The sequence below is a fragment of the Phoca vitulina genome, unplaced genomic scaffold (assembly GCF_004348235.1).
Source record: "Phoca vitulina isolate PV1807 unplaced genomic scaffold, GSC_HSeal_1.0 scaffold22, whole genome shotgun sequence".
Taxonomy (NCBI): Eukaryota; Metazoa; Chordata; class Mammalia; order Carnivora; family Phocidae; genus Phoca; species Phoca vitulina.
In genome coordinates, this window is record NW_022589725.1 from 37060047 (window position 1) to 37087100 (window position 27054).

At 35.3% G+C, this 27054-nt stretch overlaps 1 protein-coding gene across 3 annotated transcripts in view; it reads left to right on the top strand.

Moving 5' to 3' along the window:
- Window positions 1–27054, top strand: part of EIF5B (eukaryotic translation initiation factor 5B) — a 95901-nt gene that overhangs the window by 25606 nt on the left and 43241 nt on the right. For all 3 annotated transcript variants that reach the window (XM_032419893.1, XM_032419895.1, XM_032419896.1), the window contains exons 2-9: window positions 12974–13099; window positions 13201–13285; window positions 13909–14581; window positions 16081–16298; window positions 16682–16832; window positions 22027–22125; window positions 22582–22671; window positions 24819–24893. In XM_032419893.1, coding sequence (XP_032275784.1) covers window positions 12974–13099; window positions 13201–13285; window positions 13909–14581; window positions 16081–16298; window positions 16682–16832; window positions 22027–22125; window positions 22582–22671; window positions 24819–24893 — 1517 coding nt within the window. The remainder of the gene's footprint in view (window positions 1–12973; window positions 13100–13200; window positions 13286–13908; window positions 14582–16080; window positions 16299–16681; window positions 16833–22026; window positions 22126–22581; window positions 22672–24818; window positions 24894–27054) is intronic.

The following is a 27054-nucleotide window of genomic DNA, read 5'->3' on the forward strand; positions in this document are numbered from 1 at the left end:
AGACTCTAACTGCTAGGATAAATGAGGCAGAAGAGAGAATCAGTGATCTAGAAGGCAAAATGATGGAAAATAAGGAAGCTGAGAAAAAGAGATAAACAACTACTGGATCACGAGGGAAGAATTTGAGAGATAAGTGATACCATAAAGCGAAACAATATTAGAATAATTGGGATCCCTGAAGAAGCCAGGGGGGGTTGGCGAAGGTATATTGGAGCAAATTATAGTGGAGAACTTCCCTAATCTGTGGAAGGAAACAGGCATTCAAGCCAGGAGGCACAGAGAACCCCCCTCAAAATCAATAAAAATAGATCAACATCAACATATAATAGTGAAGCTTGCAAATCTCAAAGACAAAGAGAAAAATCCTGAAGGCAGCTCAGGACAAGAGGTCCGTAACCTACAAGGGTAGAAACATTAGATTGGCAGCAGACCTATCCACAGAGACCTGGCAGGCCAGAAAGGACTGGCATGATATATTCAGGGTGCTAAATGAGAAAAATATGCAGCCAAGAATACTTTATCCAGCTAGGATGTCATTCAAAATAGGAGAGAGAAAAAGCTTCCAGGACAAACAGAAACTAAAAGAATCTGTGATCACTAAACCAACCCTGCAAGAAATATTAAAAGGGATCCTGTAAGCAAAGAGAGGGCCCAAAAGTAATATAGACCAGAAAGGAACAGAGACAATATGCAGAAACAGTGACTGTACAGTTAATACAATGGCATTAAATTCGTATCTTTCAGTAGTTACTGTGAATGTAAATGGGCTAAATGTCCCAATCAAAAGACACAGGGTATCAGATTGGATTAAAGAGCAAGACCCATTGATATGCTGTCTGCAGGAGACTCATTTTATTTTATTTTATTTATTTATCCTAAAGATTTTATTTATTTATTTATTTATTTATTTTATTTTATTTTATTTTATTTTTTTTAAAGATTTTATTTATTTATTTGACAGAGAGAGACACAGCGAGAGAGGGAACACAAGCAGGGGGAGTGGGGGAGGGAGAAGCAGGCTTCCCGCGGAGCAGGGAGCCCGATGCGGGGCTCGATCCCAGGACCCTGGGATCATGACCTGAGCCGAAGGCAGACGCTTAACGACTGAGCCACCCAGGCGCCCCAAGATTTTATTTATTTATTTGACAGAGAGAGAGTGAGAGCAGGAACACAAGCAGAGGGAGTGGGAGAGGGAGAAGCAGGCTTCCTGCAGAGCAGGAAGCCCGATGCGGGACTCGATCCCAGGACCCTGGGATTATGACCTGAGCTGAAGGCAGACGCTTAACAACTGAGCCATCCAGGCCCCCCAAGAGACTCATTTTAGACCCAAAGACACCTCCAGATTGAAAGTGACAGAGTGGGAAACTGTTTATCATGCTAATGGATATCAAAAGAAAGCTGGGGTGGCAATCCTTATATCAGACAAATTAGATTTTAAACCAAAGACTATAATAACAGATGAGGAAAGACCTATATCCTAATTAGAGGGTGTATCCAACAAAAGGATCTAACAATTGTAAATATTTATGCCCCTAACATGGGAGCAGCCATTTAGATAGACCAGTTAATAACAAAATTAAACACATTGATAATAATACAATAATAGTAGGGGACTTTAACACCCCACTCACTGCAATGGACAGATCTTCTAAGCAGAAGATCAACAAGGAAACAAGGGCTTTGAATGACACACTGGGCCAGATGGACTTAACAGCTATATTCAGAACATTACATCCCAAACCAGCAGAATACACATTCTTCTCTAGTGCACATGGAACATTCTCCAGAATAGATCATATGCTGGGTCATAAACCAGGTCTCAACCAGTACCAAAAGATTCGGATCATTCCCTGCATATTTTCTGACCACAACGCTTTGAAACTGGAACTCAGTCACAAGAGGAGATTTGGAAAGAACTCAGTTACATGGAGGCTAAAGAGTATCCTACGAAAGAATGAATGGGTCAACCTGGAAATTAAAGAATAATTTAAAAAATTCATGGAAACAAATGAAAATGAAACAACTGTTCAAAACCTTTGGGACGTAGCAAAGGCGGTCCTAAGAGGGAAGTATATAGCAATACAAGCTTTTCTCAGGAAACAAGAAAGGTCTCAAATACACAACCTAACCTTACACCTGGCAGAGCTGGCGAAAGAACAGCAAATAAAGCCTAAACCCAGCAGGAGAAGAGAAATAATAAAGATCAGAGCAGAAATCAATGAAACCAAAAGAATAGTAGAACAGGTCAATGAAACTAGGAGCTGGTTCTTTGAAAGAATTAAGAAGATTGATAAACCCCTGGCCAGACTTACCAAAAAGAAAAGAGAAAGGACCCAAATAAATAAAATCATGAGTGAAAGAGGAGAAATCACAGCTAACACCAAAGAAATACAAACAATTATAAGAACGTATTATGAGCAACTATATGCCAACAAATTAGGCAATCTGGAAGAAATGGATGCATTCCTAGAGACACATAAACTACCAAAACTGAAACCAGAAAGAGAAAACCTGAACAGACCCATAACCAACAAGGATATTGAAGCAGTAATCAAAAATCTCCCAACAAACAATAGTCCAGGGCCAATGGCTTCCCAGGGGATTTCTACCAAACATTTAAAGAAGAACTAATGCCTATTCTTCTGAAGCTGTTTCAAAAAATAGAAATGGAAGGAAAACTTCCAAACTCATTTTATGAGGCCAGCATTACCTTGATCCCAAAACCAGACAGAGACCCCCACCGAAAAGGAGAATTACAGACCAATATCCCTAATGAACATGGATGCGAAAATTGTCACCAAGATACTAGCCAATACGATCCAACAGTACATTAAAAGGACCGTTCACCACGACCAAGTGAGATTTATTCCTGGGCTGCAAGAGTGGTTCAGTATCTGCAAATCAAATAAAGGACAAGAACCATATAGTCCTCTCAGTAGATGGAGAAAAAGCATTTGACAAAGTACAATTTCGTGATTAAAACTCTTCACAGTGTAGGGATAGAGGGAACATACCTCAATATCATAAAAGCCATCTATGAAAAGCCCACAGCGAGGGCGCCTGGGTGGCTCAGTCGTTAAGCGTCTGCCTTCAGCTCAGGTCATGATCCCAGGGTCCTGGGATCGAGCCCCGCATCGGGCTCCCTGCTCCGCGGGAAGCCTGCTTCTCCCTCCCACTCCCCCTGCTTGTGTTCCCTCTTGCGCTGTGTCTCTCTCTGTCAAATAAATAAAATCTTTAAAAAAAAAAAAAAAACCCACAGCGAATATCATTCTCAATAGGGAGAAACAGAGCTTTTTCCCTAACGTCAGGAAAAATGGCAGGGATGTCCACTCTCACCACTGTTGTTCAATGTAGTACTAGAAGTCCTAGCCTCAGCAGTCAGACAACAAAAATAAAAAGCATCCAAATTGGCAAAGAAGTCAAACTCTGACTCTTCGCAGAGGACATGATACTCTATGTGGAAAACCCAAATGACTCCACCCCAGAATTGCTAGAACTAAAGCAGGAATTTAGCAGTGTGGCAGGATATAAAATCAACACACAGAAATCAGTTGCATTTCTATGCACTAACAATGAGACAGAAGAAATAGAAAGTAAGGAGTCGATCCCATTTACAATTGCACCAAAAACCATAAGATACCTAGGAATAAACCTAACCAAAGAGGCAAAGGATCTGTACTCAGAAAACTACAGAACAGTCGTGAAAGAAATTGAGGAAGACACAGAGAAATGGAAAAACATTCCATGCTCATGGATTTGAAGAACAAATATTGTTAAAATGTCTGTGGTACCTAGAGCAATCTTATACTATTCAGTGCAATCCCTATTTCCTTGTTTTAATTTGCATTTCCCTAATGACAAATGATGAGCTTTTATCTTTTTTTTTTTTTTTGCCATTTATTTATCTCTCAAGTGACTGTTAAGATCTTTATTCATATTTTAATTGGGTTCTTTTTTTATTGTTGAGTTTTAAAAGTTTTTTTTTTTTTTCCATATTTTGGATACAAGTACTTTAGCCAATAGTGATTTGCAAATACAGGTATACCTCAGAGATACTGCACATTTGGTTCTAGACTACTGCAATAAAGCACATCAAATCAGTTTTCTGGTTTCCTAGTGCATATGAAAATTATATTAAAGTGTACTATAGTCTGTTGTGTGTGAAAAATAGCATGTCTAAAAGGATATACCTATATTAACTTAAACATACTTTATTACTAGAAAATGCTAACCATCATCTGAACTTTCAGTAATTCATAATTGTTTTATTGGAGTAGAGTCTTGCCTTGATGTTAATGACTGCTGACTGATCACATTGGTTGGGAGTTTCTGAAGTTTGGGGTGGCTGTGGCAGTTTCTTAGAAGACAACAATAAATTTTGTCGATTGACTCTTTCATGAATGAGTTTACTGTCGCATGTGATGCTGTTTGATAGCATATTTTTACTCACAGTAGAACTTCTTTCAAAATTGCAACAAACCCTGTTGCTGCTTTATCAATTAAGTTTATGTAATACTCTGAATTCTTCATTGTCATTTCAACAGTCTTCACAGCATCTTCACCAGGAGTAAATTCCATCTCAAGAAATCATTTCTTTGCCCATCTGTAAGAAGCAACTTCATCTGTTAAAGGTTTTATCATCAGATTGCAGCATTTCAGTTTTATCTTCAGGTTCCACTTCTAATTCTAGTTCTCTTTTCTACCACATCTGCATTTACTTCCTCTACTGAGGTCTTGAACCCCTCAGAGTAATCCATGAGGGTAGGAATTAGCTTCTTCCAAATTCCTATTAATACTGATCCCTCCACATGAATGTTAAATGTTGTCACCTAGAATGGTGAATCCTTTCCAGAAGGTTTTCAGTTTCTTTGCTTAGATCCATCAGAGGAATCACTATCTCTAGCAGCTATAGCCTAACAAAATGTATTTCTTACATAATGAGACTTGGTAAGCCAAAATTACTCTGATCCATGAGCTGCTATGAAATTTGTATATGACATCTTCCGTTGTAAGGCTGTTTTGTCTACACTGAAAACCTGTTATTTATTGTAGCCATCTTCAGTAATAATCTGAGCTAGATTTTCTGGATGACTTGCCACAGTTTCTACATCAGCACTTGCTGCTTCACCCTGCACTTTGATGTTATGGAGACGGCTTATTTCCTTAAACCTCATGAACCAGCCTCTGCTAGCTTCATACTTTTCTTCTGTAGTTTCTTCACCTCTCTCAGCCTTTATAGTATGGAAGAGAGTTAGGGCCTTCTTGATTAGTCTTTGGCTTAAGGGAATGTTGTGGCTGGTTTGATCTTCTATCCAGGCCACTAAAACTTTTATCAGTGATATGGTGGTTTCACTTTTTTTTTAAATCATTCGTGTGTTCATTGGAGAAGCACTTTTGTTTAAGAACTTACCCTTTGCATTCAAAACTTGGCTTACTGTTTGGTACAAGGGGCCTAATTTTCAGCCTGTCTCAGCTTTCAACGTATCTTTTTCACTGAACTTAATCATTTCTAGCTTTTGATTTAAAGTGAGAGATGTATAACTCTTCCTTGAACACTTAAGAGGCTAATGTAGGGTTATCAATTGGCTTAATTTCAATATTGGTGTGTCTCAGAATAGGGAGTCCCAAGGAGAGGGAGATAAATATATGGTGGAAATGGCTGGTTGGTGGAACAGTCTGAACACACACAGTGTTTATTAAGTTTGCTGTCTTATGTGTGTGTGATTTGTGGTGCCTCAAAACAATTACAGTAGTGACATCAAAGATCACTGATCACAAATCACTATAACAAATATAACAATAATGTAAAGGTTTGAAATACTGTGACACAGAGGCACAATATGAGCAAGTACTATTGGAAAAATACTCCAGGCAGGCTTGCCACAACCCTTCAGTTTGTAAACAGAGTATCCATGAAGCATAATAAAGGAAGGTGTGCTTGTATTTTCTCTTTCTCTTACTGTGTGGTTTGTGTTTTCATTTTCTTATCAGTATCCTTCTAAGCAGAAGCTTTAAATTTTAATAAAGTCTAAATTATCATTTTTTCTTTCATGAGTTCTGCTTTTGGTTTTTGTTTCATCTTAAACCTCATTGCCACACCCAAGGTCAACAGATTTTGCATCTTTTTTTACTCCATTGTCTTGATAGTAAGCTCTATAGTAAGTCTTGAAATAGGGTAAAATCCTCCAACTTTGTTCTTCAGTGTTGTGTTGACTGTTCAGTCTTTTGCTTTTCCATTTAATGTGTCAAATCAGTTTGTTGATATTTGCAAAGCAGTTGAATCTGTAGATAATGGTGGGAAGAATTGACAACTATATTATCTTCCACTTCATGATCATGGAACATTTTTCTGTTTGTTTAGGTCTTTATCTCTATTTCTTGTTTGCCAGTATTTTTATATGAATAGGTGTTGGGTTTCATAAAATTTATTTGGTGTGGCAGTTAATATGATCATAGGTTTGTTTTTTTTTTCCATAGCCTGTTGATGCGGTTGATAACGTTGCTTTTATGTATATTAAACCCAACCTTGCATTCCTGAAGTAAATTCCTCTTGGTTGTGATGTGTAATCTTTTTTATATGTGGCTGGATTTGGTGTGATAGTATTTTTTTTCATCTGTACCTTCTGTCCTTCTGTCTTTGTCTAGTTTTGTTATCTGGATAATATTGGCCTCAGTGTTCTTTTTTTTTCCTCCCTCCCTCCTGCCCCCTCCCCCTCCTCTCTTTCTCAGAAGAGTCTGTGAAGGATTGAAGATAATTCTTTTTTTTTTTTTAATTTTATTTATTTATTTGACAGTGCACAAGCAGGGGGAGCGGCAGGCAGAGGGAGAAGCAGGCTCCCCACCGAGCAAGGAGCCTGACATGGGACTTGATCCCAGCACCCTGGGACCATGACCTGAGCCAAAGGCAGTTGCTTAACTGGCTAAGCCACCCAGGCGCCCCTGAAGTTAATTTTTTATATGTATCATAGAATTCATCAGTGAAGCCATCTGGGCCTGGACTTTTCTTAGTGGGAAACTTTTAGATTAATGACTCAAGTGCTTGTTAAAGGTGTATTCAGATTTTCTACTTTTTGAATCAGTTGTAGTAGTTTGTCTAGGAATTTGTCCGTTTTATCTAAGTCATTGAATCTGTTGGCATATAGTTGTTCACAGTATTTCTTGTATTCAAATCTTGCATATCTGAAATAAGTTCCAATTGGTCGTAGTGTATAATTCATTTTATACATTGTTGGATTCAATTTACTAATATTTTTTTTTGAGGATTTTTACCTCTTTGTTTATGAAGGATATTGTAGTTTTACCTTACACTGTTTTTGGTTTTGGTATTGGGGTAATGCTGTCCTCACAGAATGAGTTAGGGAGACTCTGCTTTTATTTTCTAGAGATTGTGGAGAAATGGTATAATTTTTTCCTTAAATGCTATAATTCACCAGTAAAATTACTTGGGCCTACTGCTTTCTTTTGGAAGGTTACAAATTAGTGAATCAGTGTGTTTACTAGATACAGGCCTTTAAGGATGAAATAGGGGATAGTATTATAGCTGTACATCAAAAAGATAAAAAAAAGATACTTTGAACAACTCTATACACATGAATTTGATAACTTTAATGAAATAGACTTCTCAAACTATTGAAACTCACCAAGGTGAAATAGACAGTTTGAAGAGCCCGATGCCTCTTAAGGAAATTGAATTTATAACTTAAAATGTTCTGAAAAATAAATCTCCAGAGTCTGACGTTTTTACTGGTTTACCAAATATTTAAAGAAGAATTAACACCAAGTCTATATAATCATTTCTGAAAACAGGAGAGGAGACCCTTCCAGATGTTTTTATGAAACTAGTATTACCCTGATTTCAAAGCCAGTTGAAAGTGGTGTGCACAAAAAAGAAAACTACCAGCTGATAACCTCATAAATGTAGATTGCAAAAGTTGTTAATGAAATGTTAACAAATAGAATTGAGTACAACTACATCTTGGCATTATATAAAAAATATACACCATGACCAAGTGGAGTGAATTCAGGTGGATGCAAGATTGGTTCATTATTCAGAAGCCAATCAATGTAATGCACCCTGGTAACAGGTTAAAGAAAAATTATTTATGATTACACCAGTTGATGCAGAAAACTTAAAAAATTTTTTCTGTTTTTATTTGATACAGAAAGCTTTTGACAAAAATACATCACCCATTCATAATAAAACTCAGAAAACTAGAAATAGAGGGAAACTTCTTCAGTTTGAAAAGGTTATCTACAAAAAACCTACAGCTAACATAGAGGTGAAAAACTCTGAGATTGGGAACAAGGCAAGAATGTTCGCTTTCACCACTGCTGTTCAACATAACACTAGTTTTAGCCAGTGCAATAAAGAAAGAAAAAAAGGAATACAGATCAGAAATGAATAAAACTGATCTTATATGCAAATGGCATGATGTTTGTAGAATATCCATTTTAAAACTCAGCACTAATAAGTGAGTTCAACAAGGTTGCAGTATACCAGATCAACATAAAGATCTAATCATATTTTTGTACATTAGTAATGAGTATGTAGAAACTGAATTTTAAAATCTCCAGTTATTTAAAAAACACTAGTTTTGTGAAAATTTCAAAACACTGATGGAAGAAATCAATGATCTAAATAAATGGAGAAACATTGTCTTCCAGTCTATGGATATAACATAATGAAGATGTTCTCTTCAAATCTCTTTGTATATAATTAACACAATTTCTATTAAAATTCTAGCAAGACTTTTTTCATAGATATATACAAGATTATTCTAAAATATATTTGAAAAGTCCAACTTAAGAATAGATAAAACAATTCTCATAATGAATAATAAAGGGAGGGAATCATTTCACCTGATTTCAGAACTTACTATATAGCTCCATTAATCATAATTGTTAATGTCAGAGGGAGAGACACATAGATCAGTAGAGAATAAAGGACTCAGGAATAGCCCTATACAAGTATAGCTAAGTGATTTTTGACAAAAGTGCAAAAGCAGTTCAGTGTAGGATGGATACTTTAAAATGTTCCTGGAGCAGCTGAGTACCCATAGGTTTAAAAAAAAAAAGATTAAAATGGATCATAGATTTAAACATAAAACATTAAAGCACACAATTGTTAGAAGGTAACAGGTTTTATTTTCAAGTTCTAGGGCATGGTGAAATGTTCTTAGTCATAACACCAAAAGCATGATTCATAAAATTTTGATAGAGTATCTTGTGAAAATGAAAATTTTTTGCTTTGATAAAAACCCTGTTAACAGATGAGCTACAGACTGGAAGAAAATGTATAAACCGTATTCAACCAATGACTCAGAACATAAAAAGAGTTCTCAAAAGTCAGCATTCAATCAGTCCAATTATAAAATGGGCAAAAGATATGAACAGACATTTCACTGAACAGTACGTATGAATGGCAAATAAACGCAGGAAAAAATGTTTAATTACCCTAGCCTTTACGGAAATGCAAATGAAAACTATGATGAGATACCACCACATATCCTTTAGAGCATCTTGAACAGTACCCATTAATATCAAATACTGGCTGGAATGTGGGGGGAAAAAATGGACATCTCCATATGTTGTTGTTGTGAATATTAAATGGTAAACTCATTTTAGAAAATAGTTTGGCTGTTTCTCAAAAATCTACACATAACTTTTTAATAGCTTTATTTTTAAAGGCCATTAAGTTATATTTATTGTTTTGATGGAAGAATGTGCCATGTGAAAACAGTACAACAGAAAATTGTTTTTTATCTCTGTAAATCAGTAGTAAGTTTAGAATAAAGGATTGGGGGTTGTCACAGGAAATATTAATAGGAATGTTATGGGTTTGTTAAAGGGAAAAGTAGTTTGCAGAAAGACATACCTATAGAAAAATACTTTTATAGAATTCTTGAAGGTTTTAAAGCTTTTCTTATCAGCATGACTGGATTTTAGATTTGATTCTTTGGTTTATAGAAATCTTAAAGCTGTAGTTTATAGTAGAGTAGCACTGAAAATGTAGGTATAAAATTTCAACTGATATTATATGTGTGTCACTTTCACGTCCTGTCATTGCAGTATGGTTGACTTTTTAGGACCTCTTCCTGAGTCTGGGGCAAAAACTTCAGTACATATTGAAGGAACACTTTAGAAACCATTGTGGTTAAGACTTAAATTGTGTTATGTATCACTGATATATTTTGTAGGTATGTTTGAATTTTTCAGACAATTTCAGAAACTTGATGGTTTCCTATTTTTAAGGAAGGCAGCACAATTCTGGTGTCAGATTTGGGAGTTCCTCGTATGCTATTTTCTAAGCCTTTTGTAAATTCTTTTTATCATCTTTAAGCTTAACTTGATGGAGTTGTTAGGAGTAAGTGATATATAGTATGTCTAGCGGTTGATCAGCACAATGCTTTGATATATGATAAGCACTCCAAAACTGTCAGTCTTGGGAAGCCTGGTTGGCTCAGTTGGTTAAGCGTCTGCCTTTGGCTCAGGTCATGATCCTGGAGTCCCAGGATCGAGTCCCGCCTTGGGCTCCCCGTTCAGCGGGGAGTCTGCTTCTCCCTCTGACCCACCTCCCTCTCATGTTCTTTCTCTCACTCTCATTCTCTCTCAAATAAATAAAATCTTTAAAAAAAACCCAAAAACCTGTCAGTCTTTTAGTACTAGCCAGACTCAATAGCATGCAAAGGTAGCCCTATATACTATTATCCTGGAGATGTTTGTTTCAGTAATATGAAACCAAATGCTCTGGAAATATAGCTAGTCACAAGGTATTCTGATAAGATGAATATAGTTCAGGTGAGAGCTGGCAGATTTTTGGAGGTGAGGTGCCAACCTTCAGTCATTAACCATCTTCCCATCTCACCCTGTGTTTAGAAGCTTCTGTGGTATGAAATATTGGCAGGGGTGCCTTTGGAGATACTGCTGGTTGATGCTTGGCCAGGCTTAGGTTTCTCTTATTTAATGAGACCTAAGGATGGTTCTTGATTCTTTCCCGTCTATATTTAACACATCCAGTTGGTCACTTAAGTGCTGCTGATTGATTCCCTCAATATGTATCTTATAATATCATTTTGCCTGTCACTGCTGCAAGTCAGGTGTTCATTATTTCTCATTATAAATAACTATAAAAGCTCCCTAACTGGTCTTCCTGCTTCCTAACTAGTTCAGATTCTAGTCTGCCACTCATACCAAAGGGAGCTTTCTAAAATGCAAATTTGGTTATGTAAGCAGAGTTAAGAGTCTGTTATTGTGGAATCAGAACTTCTGGGTTCAAATCCCATCTCTGTCTTGTGTGATCCTGGGTGAATTCTCCATGCCTTGGTTTCTACATTTATTAAAAAGGATAACTACTCAAATTGGGCCCAAAGTCACTTGGAAAGATTGCTAAAAATACCCTGTCTAGCTCCACCCCTGTTACTGGGTCCCTTGATCTTGGGTTGGGTCATGAAACCCATAACTTAACGAAAAACACCTCAGTTGGTTCAGATACCCTTTTATGGGTCTTCTTTAGACATCACGTACTTTGTCTTTAGGTTTTTGTACTTCTTGTGTCTGATATGATATGCACATCTGCTTTGTCCAGCTCCTTCAGCACTTGGTTCCAGGCTTGTCTTCTGCCAGGAAGTGTCTGACTTTATGATTATGGATTTCATGCTTCAGGAAGTCCTCTCCAATGCAGCAGTTCAGTGTTACATAATCTTTCTCAAATACACTGTCTAAAATATAGGACAAAAGGGAATTATTTCAGTTCTGGACAACTATTATAAAAGCATAAATTCCTTCACTTCTTGGCATTTGGCATTTTGCAACTCCTGGTTTATTGATTTGCTATCTGTCTCTTCTAAGACCCTTGAGAATAAATTTTATATCCTCAGTGTCTTGTTAATCTTAAAATTATATTTATCATAGAGCTAAAAGTTATTCTCAAGAAATTTTCTTTACTGAAATGAAGCATCTTTATGACGAGGTGTGCAAAGTGGGGGGTCATGTTGCATGAAGTCTTTGTTTTCTTTTTTCTTTTTTTAAGGTTTTATTTATTTGTCAGAGAGAGAGAGAGGGAGAGCACACAAGCAGGGGGAATGGCAGGCAGAGGGAGAAGCAGGCTCCCCGGTAAGCAAGGAGCCCAATGCAGGACTCGATCCCAGGACCTCAGGCGCTTAACCAACTGTGCCACGCAGGCGTCTCGAAGTTTTTGTTTTCTTACTGTATCATTTATTTGGATTCATCTACCTTTCATATTTGTACATCTCAGACCGACTTCCTTGGTTTTCTGTAGTTTGTAACTGGAACATAGTTTGGTTTATTCCAATATTTGTAGGTGAGGACATTGTGGGATAGAACCAGAAATGAAACCAAGAATGTAAAAGATTATGAGCAGATTTGATTCTGGGTTTTGGATGTTTTATGTGTTTAATTTAGTAAATCATTCCTAATTCATTTAGATTTGGATGTTTTGCCCAAGGCATTCAAACTTTGTGCATCTTAGTTTTCCTCTTGGCAAAATGAGATAATAGACTAGGTGGACTCTAAAGTTCCTTCCAGCTCTAAAATTTCTACTATTCCAAGTAATAATAGCTGTTCAAATATTTAGGTGTTGCTATTAATAATAAAGTTATAAGACTTGTTTTATCTTTTAAGCTCTCTCCATTTTATAAATAATTTGTTTCAGGCACACATCAAAAAACTTTGATATCAACAAAAGTTAATTTCCTTCTCTTGTTACCTAGATTTTCCTGGAGCTGTTCATTATAGTTCTTTCTGATTTGAGTGTAACTTTATTGAAACAGATGCAGGGAGGCTGATAAGTAGATATAACTCAAGTATTGTCATGAAAGAACTTGCCAAATGATTTTTCTCAGTGGGCTGCTAATACATGAGAAAAGTCAAAATGTTAAAAAAAAAACTTCTTTGTTAATGTGGTAGATTATTTTGCTCTCGAGTAACATTTAGGTCTTCTTTATTTTCATTTAAGTGCCAAGGATGACATTGATCTCGATGCCTTGGCTGCAGAAATAGAAGGAGCTGGTGCTGCCAAAGAACAGGAACCTCAAAAGTCAAAGGGGAAAAAGAAAAAGGATAAAAGAAAGCCAGACTTTGAGTAAGTATATTTCAAATATATTTGATTTTTATTAGCTTTGGTACTAGATTGACTTATTAAGCTAATTCAGTGCCTCAGAATATATTTTAATCCTTTTCTAGTGAAGACGATATCCTGAAAGAACTGGAAGAATTGTCTTGGGAAGCTCAAGGCATCAAAGCTGACAGAGAAAGTGCTGCAGTAAAGGTGAAAAACAGACCATTGTTACCTGTTCTGTGTCCTAGTGCCAGTTTTGGGGAGCTGCTTTTGGAAGCTTTTGAGCAGTGTGAATATGTTATTTAAAAATTTCTATAAATTCTGATGCCAAAGAGGGAAAACAATTTTTAGGAAATGTGTTTTAAAACTTTCACAGATATAAAAACATTTATTTGGGAATTTAAACGTGTTTTGTGATAATGTTGCCTATTCATAAAATTGGTACATTTGGAGGTAGAACATTTCCCATCTTCGGTGTTCTGTGTTCTTTCTTTTTCATTCTTTGAATTTGAATAGCCTCAAAGTAATGGGAAAGTGATAGGCATATTTTTTTTTCTTTCCTTTTCCTCATAGGCTCTGTATGCCATTTGAGAAGGTAGTGAATGTGAACTGATGATTAGTACTTGCTTCAGAGCACCTGGATTCTGACATTTCCAGTGAATGTGAAATGTGCCTGAGGCCTAGGCTAGCTTCTGGTACTTGGTCAAGTTTTATATTCGTAAAAATGGACCTTATTTTGAGTAAAAAACTTAGTAAAATACATGATTGAGGACTCTCTTATTTTAAAAAATAAAATGTAACTATTAAAATCTTTAACAATGGAAATTTTTTAGCCAACAGAAAATAATGAAGAAGAATCCACCTCAAAACAAGATAAAAAAAAGAAAGGACAGAAAGGCAAAAAACAAAGTTTTGATGATAATGATAGTGAAGAATGGGAAGATAAAGATTCAAAATCAAAAAAGACTGCAAAGCCAAAAGTGGAAATGTACTCTGGGAGTGATGATGATGATGATGATTTTAATAAACTTTCTAAAAAAGCTAAAGGGAAAGTTCAGAAATCAAATAAAAAGGGGGATGGATCAGAAGAAGATGAGGATAACAGTAAAAGAGTTAAAGAGCGTTCCAGAGTAAATTCTTCAGGTGAAAGTGGTGATGAATCAGATGAATTTTTGCAGTCTAGAAAAGGACAGAAAAAAAATCAAAAGAATAAGCCAGGTCCTAATGTGGAGAGTGGGAATGAAGACGACGACGACTCCTTCAAAATTAAGACGGTGGCCCAAAAGAAGGCAGAAAAGAAAGAACGTGAAAGAAAAAAGCGAGATGAAGAAAAAGCAAAACTGCGGAAGCTGAAAGAAAAAGAAGAGCTAGAGTCTGGGAAAAAGGATCAGAGTAAACAGTCTCAAAAGAAATCTGAAGAAGAAGCTGTAAAATCCAAAGTGGCCCTTGATATTGGAGCAGTCCCTGCCTCTGAAGAGAAAGGAGAGACTCCCACAGCTGCTGAAGGTTGGTAACATTATCAAGGAAAGGGCTGAAGGTTTGTTTTGATAGTCCTAAGTTTTGCCCCAAAGTCATATTGGTTTTTGCCCTTGCTTATACAAGGACTTAAATTTTAAAGGAGGACTTGTAAAAATTATATCTAAATACTTTTGATTTTCACTGTTAAACATTTATATATAGTATAAAATATCTTTAAATTAGGTTTGTGTACAGACTAGGATTTTTAAAGAATTTCACTGTGAAAGAAAACAGTTTTGCTGCTGATAAAGTCTGCAAGTTGCCTAAAAGATAAATTTATTCTTTTTGATATCTTAGTGTCAGATAATAACAATTCTTCCCTGTTTTAAAATTTTTTTATTTTTATAAATACTTTCCTGTTGTTTTTTATTTTTTAAGGTTTTTTAAAATTTATTTCACAGAGAGAGAGACAGCAAGAGAGGGAACACAAGCAGGGGGAGTGGAGAGGGAAAAGCAGGCTTCCCGTGGAGCAGGGAGCCCGATGCGGGGCTCGATCCTGGGACCCTGGGATCATGACCTGAGCCGAAGGCAGATGCTTAACAACTGAGCCACCCAGGCGCCCCAACTTTCTTGTTTTTAAAAACCCAATCCAATCTATGAAATAGAAAAGTAAAAACATGCTGAAATAAGTTAACATCTTTTAAGCAACAGTAAGCCAAGTTTTTATGCCAGAACCAATTAACAAAAAGTAAGTTTTCTAACTAAAATTCTCCTCCTTCAGAAGGAGAATAAAGATCAAATGATTCATATAGGTTTTTTTAGACTAGAAAGCTTTCAATGGAAAAATTGACCTATCTTTTTTAACCAAATTTTTATTATCTGGACATCTTTGAGGAGTAACACCCCAAAAGTAGTTTCATAAACTTTAATGCTGTAGACCTCTTGGAATATAATTATCTATGTTTTTTATTTTGTCCTCCTAATATCCCTGTAAGGTAGGCATCATTCTTATCATCCCCATCTTATAGAGGCAGAACTAGCTACAGAATTTAGGCAGGAATTCAGATACCATGGATTAAGAGATACATTAGATACAGTATATCTTCTTCCTGCTGTCAGGATCCTCCTCTCTTCTTGGATCCCTCAGGACAATTTAGAGCAACACCAGTGTTGTAGGCTTCTAAGGAGGCAGCCGGACGGTTTTGAGCTATTCTGGCTACCCTCTTGATAGGGCTAGAGACCTACCTTGCTGCTGGCATCAGCCTTGGCCCAATATGGTCCTTGAATTCTGGGGTTTGCTTATCACTGCTTTAGGAAACAACTTTCTATTTTATTTTATTTTATTTTTTAAAGATTTTATTTATTTATTCATGAGAGGCAGAGGGAGAAGCAGGCTCCCCGCTGAGCAGGGAGCCTGATGCGGGACTCAATCCCAGGACCCTGGGATCATGACCCGAGTCGAAGGCAGACACTTAACCATCTGAGCCACCCAGTCTCCCGGAAACAACTTTTTTAAAAAACACTTCGCCTTTGTTCTTTTTTCATAGATGACAATGAAGGAGACAAAAAGAAAAAAGATAAGAAGAAAAAGAAAGGAGAGAAGGAGGAAAAAGAGAAAGAGAAGAAAAAAGGACCTAGCAAAGCCACAGTAAAGGCTATGCAAGAAGCTCTGGCTAAGCTTAAAGAAGAAGAAGAACGACAGAAGAGAGAAGAGGAGGAACGCATAAAGCGGCTTGAAGAGTTAGAAGCTAAGCGTAAAGAAGAGGTATGTGTTCATGAAGTTGTGTTTAACTTAAAAGTCTCTGCTCTGTAAATTATCTTTAACCTTCTAATTCTAAAAATGTCATAGTTGTATGGTAATTCAGTTACTATTTTGATACAGACAAGATGAAGCAATACAGAAAATTCTACCTTTATTTTTTCAGATGCAGAAATTGGTTATGTATCCTTGCCAATACTTAGTCTACTTTCATGTGACATTAATTAATACTTATTTTGTACAGCCATTAAAATATTTTCATTTGGGTATTCCTAATGTAATACTTTGCATGTATCTCAAGAGCTTTACATTTGAGTTTGGGTTCTTTACATTTAAATTTTATAATTATGCCAATACAATTTTTGTCTTATTTATGTACTCTTATGCAGGAAAGACTAGAACAAGAAAAGAGAGAAAGGAAAAAGCAAAAAGAGAAAGAAAGAAAAGAACGCTTAAAAAAAGAAGGGAAACTTTTAACTAAATCCCAGAGAGAAGCCAGAGCCAGAGCTGAAGCTACCCTTAAACTTCTACAAGCTCAGGGTAAGTAGTATTTTTAATTGACTGAACAGTCTAGAAGCTTCTGTCATACAGTTACAGGTCTGTAATGGTCAAAAGGAGAATTGAATTAGGCAGAAAATTCCTATGAAAATGCTGTGGGAAAAGTCAAATAATAATGTAAGGAATAGGGATACCTGGCTGGCTCAGATGGTAGAACATGCAGCTCGGTCTCAGGGTCATGAGTTACAAGCCCCACACTAGGTGTACGGCTTACTTAAAAAAAAAAAAAAAATGTAAAGAATAGGTAAGATAATTACATTATTCTGGGGGATGACTTCTATAAAGTGTATTCTAAACACCATATTATTTTACTTGTATTTTGCTTTAGTATGTATCTCTAACGTAAGGATTTTTTTTTAATGTTAAAAGAGTTTGTATTTATTACATAAAACAAAATTAATTCCTTGACAGCATCTGGTTTTCTGTGTTTAATTTTTCCCCTTACCTCCAAATGTTCTTAATAGTTGATTTGTTCAAATCAGGATCCAGATTAGATCCACACATTGCATTTGGTTGATATGTCTGTCTCTCACTGATACCACTACCCTTTGTCATAGATACTGGATTTTTCTTTAGAATTTCTCATATTCTGGATTTATCTAATGGCATTTTCCTGGTGTTGGCTAATATACTTCTCTGTCCCTTATAATTTCTTAGATGTAGCAGCTTGGCTTCCTCCAAGTGTACTGTGTACTTCCTATTGCCTCATGTTAGGAGGCATGTGATCTGGATGTCTCACTTCTAGTGATGTCAGTATTGATCATTGGGTTTAGGTATTGGCAACTTTGTCCATTATATAAGTACTCCACTGACTTTTCTTAATAATAATTTAATATTCAGCCTAATAATACCAGCTGGTGATCATTGCAGAGTTGTGATATTCTGTCATTTCTTTTGTACTTATTAGCTACAATCTTTAAAGAAAAGCTTTCCCTGAAATGTAGTTCATGCAGGAAAGCCAGGATAAATGCTTAATTCTTATCCTTTATTAATTTTCAGAATAATAAATTAGTGTCTTACCAACTTCAAAGGTGATCAATGAGTATAATTTTGTTTTTTGGATGTATATCATTTTCTTTTAATGGGGTTTTATATAATTGATATGGTTTATCTCATGAAGTCATTCATGTTTTTTATATTCAAATTGTCCCATCTTTGACCAACAGGAGCGCATTCACGTTGGTCCCTGTGAGTTTTTCTACATGACTACAGTATTCTTAGACCCCATCCTTGCTTTCTAACACAACAAGTTATCTAAGGTTTATCTTGCACATTTTCTGTCTTAGATCTGGAATCACCTGTTTATCCAAGGAGCCTCGGTTCCTTTTAGTCTAGAGACCACAATCTGGACATATAATTGATTATTTTTTGACATATAAGATGATTTAAAATAGTGTCTCTGCTCCATTGAGAAGGATATATTAGGACCTCTCAATTTCCTGTTCTTATATTTCACAGATTTTTATATGACAGTAATTTTGGTGCTTATGCTATAATTACAGTAATAGGTACCATTTATTGTGTGTGTATTATGTAACTGATGCTGTCATAAACCTTTGACATTGTCTGTTTTCTCATAAAAATCTTATAGGTATTTTCATTCCCATCATTTAGGTGAAGAAATAGAGACTCCGAGTTTTAACAGCTTGCCCAAGGTCATGGAGCTGAGATTTAAACTGATCTGTATGACCACCTCTTAATTATGCATTATATGTTCAGCTGGGAACAGTAAATATAGAGAAACACAGTACTTAGATTTCAGAAAGTTTTATTCTTAATTGGGGATATAGTTTTTTAGATGAAATTAGAGAACAAATATGAGTACAACTAGCACCCAGATATCAGATTTGACAGGTAACTATCTGGAATGCTAAAAGCAGTCATGAAGAAATTGGGATAGAGTAATTTGCCAATCTTAGTAATGTTTTATGGAGTAGTTTGACTTGTACTTACGAGATTAGATGAACATTTTTTTTTTTGAAGATTTTATTTCAGAGAGAGAGTGCAAGCATGAGCAGAGGGAGGGGCAGAGGGAGAAGTAGACACCCCATGGAGCAGGGTGCCTGATGCTGGGCTCCATCCCAGGACCCTGGTATCATGACCTGAGCCAAAGGCAGACGTTTAATTGACTGAGCTACCTAGGCACCCCTAAACTACACTTCTTACTAACCCATGAGTCCAGGAGGAAGTCTTACTGAAAATTAGAAAGTATCTTGAATTCGAAAAAAAACAAAAAGGAAAATACAACATATCAAAGTTTGTGGGTTGCAGCTAAAGCAATGCTTAGAGGAGAATTTGTAGTATTAAATGCTTGCTTCAGAAAAAAAAGGTCAAATCAATAGTCTAAGCTTCCCATCTTAAACTAAAAAATAGAAGAGCAAAGTAAGCAGAAAGAAAAAAAGTGCAGAAAACAATGCAATATAAAACAAGACTAATAGGGAATCATTGAAGCCAGAAGTTAGTACTTTGAAAATATCAATAAAATTGATAAACTTCTAGACCGGCTAAGGAAGAAAAGAGACAAGACACAAATTACCGATACCAGGAGGAAAGCATGGGGAAGGATATCATCATTACAGTTCTACAGGTATTAAAATGATAAGGCAATATTGTGAACGGCTCTATGCTAATAGATTCAAAAGCTTGATAAAATAGGGCTATTCCTTAAAAGACATAAACTATCAAAACTCATAAAGATTACTCTGGGAATGAAGGCTGGTTCAGTTTTGAAAATGAGTAAATGTATTTAAAGAAGAAAAACTACATGATCATCTTACGGATGAAGAAAAATCATTTGACAGAATTCATCCATGTATGATAGAAATTCATAAACTGGAAATAGAAAAGTTCCTTATTTTGCTAAAAGAGATCTACAAAAAAATATTCAACTATTGCACTTAATGATGAATTATAGATGCTAAATCTTAATATTGTAATTAAGACAAGGATGTCCATTCTTACCACAATCATTCCATGTTGTACTGGAACATCCTAGCATGGGTAATTAGGGAAAAAAAAGAAGTAAAAGGCATACAGATTGGAAAAAGTAAAACTCTATTCACAGATGATAGCTGCCTACGTAGAAAATATCATGGCATATAGAACTGAAAAAAACACACACACACACACAAAACCCTACAGCTAATAAGTGAGATTAACAAGGTTCTAGATAGGACCAGTATGCAAATACCAATTGTATGTCTGTATGCTAGTAATTAAGAGCTGAAAATCAAAACAGTATTATTTGTAGTAGCACCCCCCCAAATAAACTGGATTTCTTCGTTATAATTCTAATATTTGTGGGATCTATATTCTGAAAACTATAAAAACATGAAAATAATCAAAGACCTTTGTAAATGGAAAAATGTTGCATTCACTTGATACTGTTGAGATTATCAGTTCTCCAAAATGACCTCTAGATTCAGTGCAATTCCAGTCAAACTTGCAGCAGGATATTTTGTGAGTATCTATAAGCTATTTCTAAAATGTGTATGAAAGGGTGAAGGAGTTAGAATGGCCAAAATATTTTTGGAAATAACATACTTGGAGGACTCAAAATACCTGATTTCAAGACTTACTATAAAGCCATGGTAATCAGTAGTGTGATAATGGCAAAAGCAGGAATAAAGACAAATAGATCAGTAGAATCCTCTGTATATGGTCAGTTTTGGGGAAGAGGCAGTTTAATAAGTAAAATACAGTGTTGACGACAACTGATGTTGGAACAGTTCAGTATCTAGATGCAAAAACAAAAACCCAGAATACCCAAAAGCCTAGTCCTAAATTTCACGCATTACATAAAAATTCACTCAAAAAGATCGTAAATCTAAATCTACAATGTACAACTACAGAACTTTAGGGGAAAAATAGTAGAAAATCTTTGTGACCTTGTGTTAGTGCTTAGTTTAACTTAAAAAAGCATAATTCATAAAAGGAACATATTTGGGAAGTCCAGTTAAAAACTTGCTCTGCAGAAGACACCACTGAGAGAATTCAAAGACAATACCTGAAAATCACATATCTGACAAGGATTAATACGCACAGTATGTGAAGATAACTTAGTATTCAACAATAAGAAGAGCAACAACCCTATTTAAAAATGGGCAAAAGATTTGAACAGAACTATAAGCAATGAAAAGAATGTTTAACATTAGTCATTAGGGAAATTCAAATTAAGACCACGGTGATATATTACTACATGTTTATTGAAATACATAAATTTTAATAACTTGCCTTTTTCTGACAAGTATGCAGGACAGTTGGAACTCACCTACCTTACTGGTTGAAATGCAAAACTGTAAAGTCAGTTTGGAAAACAGTTGGCAGTTTCTTACAAAATTAAATATATATTTATCTAATGTCCCGTCATTCCCACTCAAAATATTTACCCCAGAGAAACGTTCACACAGAAAACTGAATACGTATGTTCGTAGAAGCTTTATTCATAATTGTCAAAACCTGGAAAAAAAGTCAAATGTCCTTCAGTTGTCTACAGAATAATGGAACTGTAATATATCCATATAGTGGAATGCAATAGAAAGAAATGAAGTATTAGTACATATAACAATGAGGATGACTCTAAAATTCATTATGATGACAACAGCCCAGACTATAGGTTTCATTTCTGTGACATTTTGGAAAAAACAAATCTTTTGGGATAGAGAACAGATCAGTGGTTGCCAAGGGCTAAGGATGTAAGTACGGTTTGATTACATAGAACAGCACAGGGTGTTGGAATTGTTCTGCATCTTCATTGTGTTTAATAACTCTACACATTTTTCAAAAGTCCCAGAGCTGTACACCAAGAAAGTAGTATTTTAGTTTATGTAAATTTTAAAACTCCTTCTATAGAAAAGAGATTTTTCCATGAATGTATGTATCTCTGAGGTGAATAAAATGTTATCTTTTTTTTTTTTTAAGATTTATTATTTGTCAGAGAGACAGAGCACAAGCGGGGGGAGTGGGAGGCAGAGGGAGAAGCAGGCTCCCTATTGAGCAAGGAGCCTGATGTGGGACTCGATTCCAGGACCTTGGGATCATGACCTAAGCCGAAGGCAGACGCTTAACTAACTGACTGAGCCACCTAGGCTTCCCTAAAATGTTATCTTTTTAAGTAGCATTTCTTAGATGATACACAAATAGAATAAACCTAAAGTTTTTCATTTTTATCCCTTAGGTGTTGAAGTGCCATCAAAAGACTCTTTGCCAAAGAAAAGGCCAATTTATGAAGATAAAAAGAAGAAAAAAACATTACAGCAGCTAGAAAATAAAGAAGGTTTGTATACACAGGGCCCTGTGATTTAAAAACAATTTTGTTTGCCTTTCCCTCCAACCTTCGAAACAGTGTCTTTTAAAAAGAAACCACAAATCAGAATTATATATTGAAACTTATTTCCTATACCTTGTTTCTTATTATTGTTAATCATTCTCAACTGATTTAAATGACAGGTTAATGGAACAGTGCTTTTGTTTGAAAAATCTAGATCTTCCCAAAACCAACTATTCTTAACTATCATTCTTACTTTTCTTTTCCTTCTCAACCTTTTGTAATTTCACATTGTTCCTTGAGCAGACTGTTTCCTGTAAAATATATGACTGATATTTAAACATTTTCTAAACTAAAAGAATTTAGGTTTGTACTACTGGTTTTTATTCAGTACTTAACAGAGTATCCCAACAGAAATTTTGCACTGAAAAAGTATTACTAACTTGGTTTCTGCCCCTTTTTCAGTATCTGAACCAATAGAATTATGTGCTACTGTAGAAGTTGTAGAACAAGGAGTTCCAGAAAAGGAAGAGACACCACCTCCTGCTGAACCAGGCCAGTAGCACTGACTAATTGCTTCCTATTAGATAGCACTGATGTGTCAGAAATTGTCTTAGTCATCATGTATTTGGGGAAAGCAAATATCTGGCAGGATGGTATTCTTCATACTTTTCTCTAAACCATTTCTTTCCATTTCCATTTTGAAAAAGTTTAGGGGCACCTGGGAGGCTCATTCGGTTGAGTATCTGACTCTTGGTCATGGCTCAGGTCTTGATCTCATGGTTTTGAGTTTGAGCTCCTGTGAGTTCGAACTCCAAGCTGGGCTCCACTTTAAAAAAAAAAAAAAAAAAGTATAGGATTGAGACTTGAATCAGTTTTTAGTAGTGTCAGTAAAATGTAGACAGAATAGAAGTATTTTGGATTTTTTTCTGATGTTTTCATATGGGTCAGAAATCTTTGGTGGTGCCAAGAAGACCTGAAGTTCTTTATTTAATCCTTTGGAAACAAATTGGAAGCATTTTAATGACAACTTTTTAAGAGTACTGTAAAAATTGGCATTTTTAAACCTCCTTAGAGCTCAGCTTCTATTTACTAAATCAGTAAGAGGATTCAGTTTATTCATTCTGTGTGTGTATGTGTTTTGAGGTTGGAGAAAGTATTTGACTTTTTTTTTTTTTTTTAAAGATAAACATTGTTTTAATTCATTAGACTAGATATTGATAGGTGAGCCAGAGGCTAGCTAGCTACATGTATGGTTAACAAAATCAAGAGACTCTCTACTGTTTAAAGTTTGGAGTCAGAATAAATAGTAAAAGAATATCAAGACTGACCCACACTGGTGAAAAATATCATTGATAGTTCCTTTCCTTCTTTCTCCCCTCCTGTTCTTAGTATAAAAGGATCATTTACCTGGCACAACTCAGCTTAGCATGATGACATTGGAGAAATACAGGTTGATATGCCTAATGGCAGTCCATTATTTTAGGTGACATTTATAGCAGTGGAAAGAATTGCTAATTTAGAAGGACAATTTCGGTACATGTACCTGATTCATTTCCTCTTCCTCAAGATGATCCAAACTTGTTGGCAAGTAATAATTATTACAGGGAAGCAAATACCACTTGTCCCACTTGGATTTGAGAATAGTTTTGCTTTATTGGATTTCAGTAAAAAGAGTCAATGTTGAGAATATTAAGTCTTTAATATTCAAAATTATACCTTTCTGGATGTTTTTGGATTGTCAGCAGATATTCTTTTCTTATTTTCAACTGGAGTAGAGGTGTAGCTTTGTACCTCCAACTATGATTTAAGTAGTATTTTTATGTAGCTGTAGAAGTTAAAGCAATAAAATAAGTAGTAAATTCTTAGGTATGACATGTAAGTTTGAAAGATCAAAATGAAGATACAGTAAGTAATCCTCTCTTATTTGTGGGGCATATGTTTTGAGACCCCCAGTGGATGTCTGAAACTGCAGATAGTACTGAACTCTGTTTTCTGCTATAAATACATAACTGTGATAGAGTTTAACTTATAAATTAGGCACAGTAAGAGATGAACAGCAATAAGTAATAATATGAACAATTAGAACAATATAATAAGTTATGTGGGTGTAGTCTCTCTCTTTTAAAATATCTTATTGTACTATACTCATTCTTCTTGTGATGATGTAGATGTTAAATACCCATGTGACTAGATGAAGTGAGATGAATGATGTAGGCACTGTGATGTAATGTTAGACTACCATTGACCTTCTGACCATATGTTAGAAGAAGGAAAGGAGGATCATTTGCTTCCAGACCGCAGTTCACCGTGGTAACAAAATGCAGAAAGCAAGACCGTAGCTAAGGTTGGGGGGACTATTGTGAAATTTCATTTTTCCTCAAGAACTGAGTGCGATCATCTACCCTTTTCAGAATCTAACAGAACATTTCAGTGTCTGAGTTTCTAAAACTTTAATTATGTCAAATATGAAATCTGGTTTAATTTGGTGTATTCAAAATGCTAGGAAATTATGCAGCATTTGGTAATACTAAATTATAACATGTAGCTATACTGAGAAAATAGTTCCAAAGATGACGAAATTGTATGTTTTTGCATAATTAAAATATTTTTAGTGTCAGCATAATTTTCTACTTTTTTCTAAAAGCAAGCTCCTATTTCTAGATGATTTCTATGTCTTTAACAAAAACATTTATTTACAGAAGAGGAAGAAGAAACTGAAGATGCTGGGTTGGATGATTGGGAAGCTATGGCCAGTGATGAAGAGAGAGAAAAAGGTGAATAGCTCATAAGTACGCATTGATAAATCTAATGGTTATTAGAGGTGTGTGTATTTAAAGGAATAGTCAGTCTTCTGATTATGAAAGCCATATGCACATTTCTGGGAATAAAAACCAGTTTGAGATCTCTCCATTGCCATGGTTCCTGATTATGTGGAGCCTCATTTTATGAATAAATGGTTTTTCAAGGGCTCCTAGGATTTAAAATACATTTTTTCAGAGTGATGTTTTAAATGGGGTTAGGCTATTAAAGCTAGTCTACAAAAAAAGCACTTTAACTTGAAATACAATACAAAGGTGATACAAGTGAATAGTACCTAATCAATATGAATAAGTAATTTTTCTTTGTTATTACTTTCTGTCCTCTATTACTAAAATCTACTTTCTTTGGTTTTAGTTTTCTGGGGTTTTTCCTAACTTGAGATGGATATTTGGTTTTTTGGTTTTTCAGGGTTTTTTTTCCCTAATACTTTTTTTTTTTTTTTTAGTTTTAATTTTAATTCTAGTTAGTTAACATGCATTGTTATATTACTTTCAGGTGTATGATAGTGATTCAGCAATTCCATATATAACATGGTGCTTATCAGGACAAGTACACTCCTTAATTCCCATCACCTATTTAACCCATGCCCCCCCCTCCGGCCCCCCCCGCCACAAACCTCTCTTCTCCTCTGGTAACCATCAGTTTGTTCTCTGTAGTTAAAGAGGCTGTTTCTTAGTTCGTCTCTCTCTTTTTTTGCTCTTTGCTCATTTGTTTTGTTCTTAAATTGCATATGAGTGAAATCATATATTTGTCTTTCTCTGACTGACACATTTCACTTAGCATTATACTCTCTAGCTCCATTCATGTCACTGCAAGTGACAAGATTTCATTCTTTTTCATGGCTGAATAATATTCCATTGTATATATACACCACATCTTCTCTATCTGTTCATCTGTCTGTGGGCACTTGAGCTGCTTCTATATTTTGGTTATTATAAACAATGTTGCCATAGACATAGGGGTGCATGTAATCCTTTGAATTAGTGTTTTTGTATTTTTTGGGTAAATACCTGGTAGTGTGATTACTGGATCATAAGGTAGTTCTATTTTTAAGTTTTTGAGGATACTCCATACTGTTTTCCACAGTGGCTGCACCAGTTTGCATTCCCAGTAGCAGCACAAGAGGATTCCTTTTTCTCCACATCCTCGCCAACATCTAATACATGTTATTAAAACTAAATTTTTTGTTAAGCATTTCTTTACCCAAATTTCATAAGTTCTGATATTATTTTTAACTTCCGTTTTAATTTTACCTGATTGATAGAAATGTCGTTCTTAATTTACAGAAGAGGGATTTTCTAATTATTTTCTTGTTACTTCATTGAGATCAGAGAATATACATGGTTCTATCTTTTGAAATTGTGGAGACTTAATTTACAACCCAGCACATGGTTGATTATTGTGTTTAATATATGATTGGAAGGAATTTATATTCTACAGTAGTTGTGTGCCTTGTTCTCTGTAGAGTTAACCCTTGAACAACATGGGTTTAAACTGCAGGAGTCTACTTACAGTATGCAGATTTTTTTTGATACAATGCTGTAATATATTTTCCTTAAGATTTTCTTCGTAACATTTTTATTTATCTGGTTTAGTTTATTATAAGAATACAGTATGTAATACACATACAAACTATGTGTCAGTCAGCTGTTTATGTTATTACCAAAGCTTATGGTCAATAGTAGGCTGTTAGTTAAATTTTTGAAGAGTCAAAAGTTATACATTGATTTCCAACTGCATGGGGGCATTGACATTCCTAATCCCCATGTTGTTCAAGGGTAAACTGTATTTGGACAGATTTGCTCATCATTTTGTTCAGGTCTTTTTTAATCTGAGATTTTTTTTTGGACTGCCTTTTCTCTCTGTTACTGGGAGTAGTGAGATAAAATCTGCCATGATTGTAGATTGTCTATTTCTCCCTGTGCTCTGTTAGTTTTGTTTGATAAATTTTAGGTAAATACACTCTCATATTTTTTTGATGAATTTGACTCATTGATTTACTATTCTATTGCATCTTATTTATATTTTTTATTTCTGTTTTTGTGGTTTTTTTGTTTTAATTATTTCTAACAATGCTTTTTGCCTTAAAACATACTTTATCTGATGTTGATACAG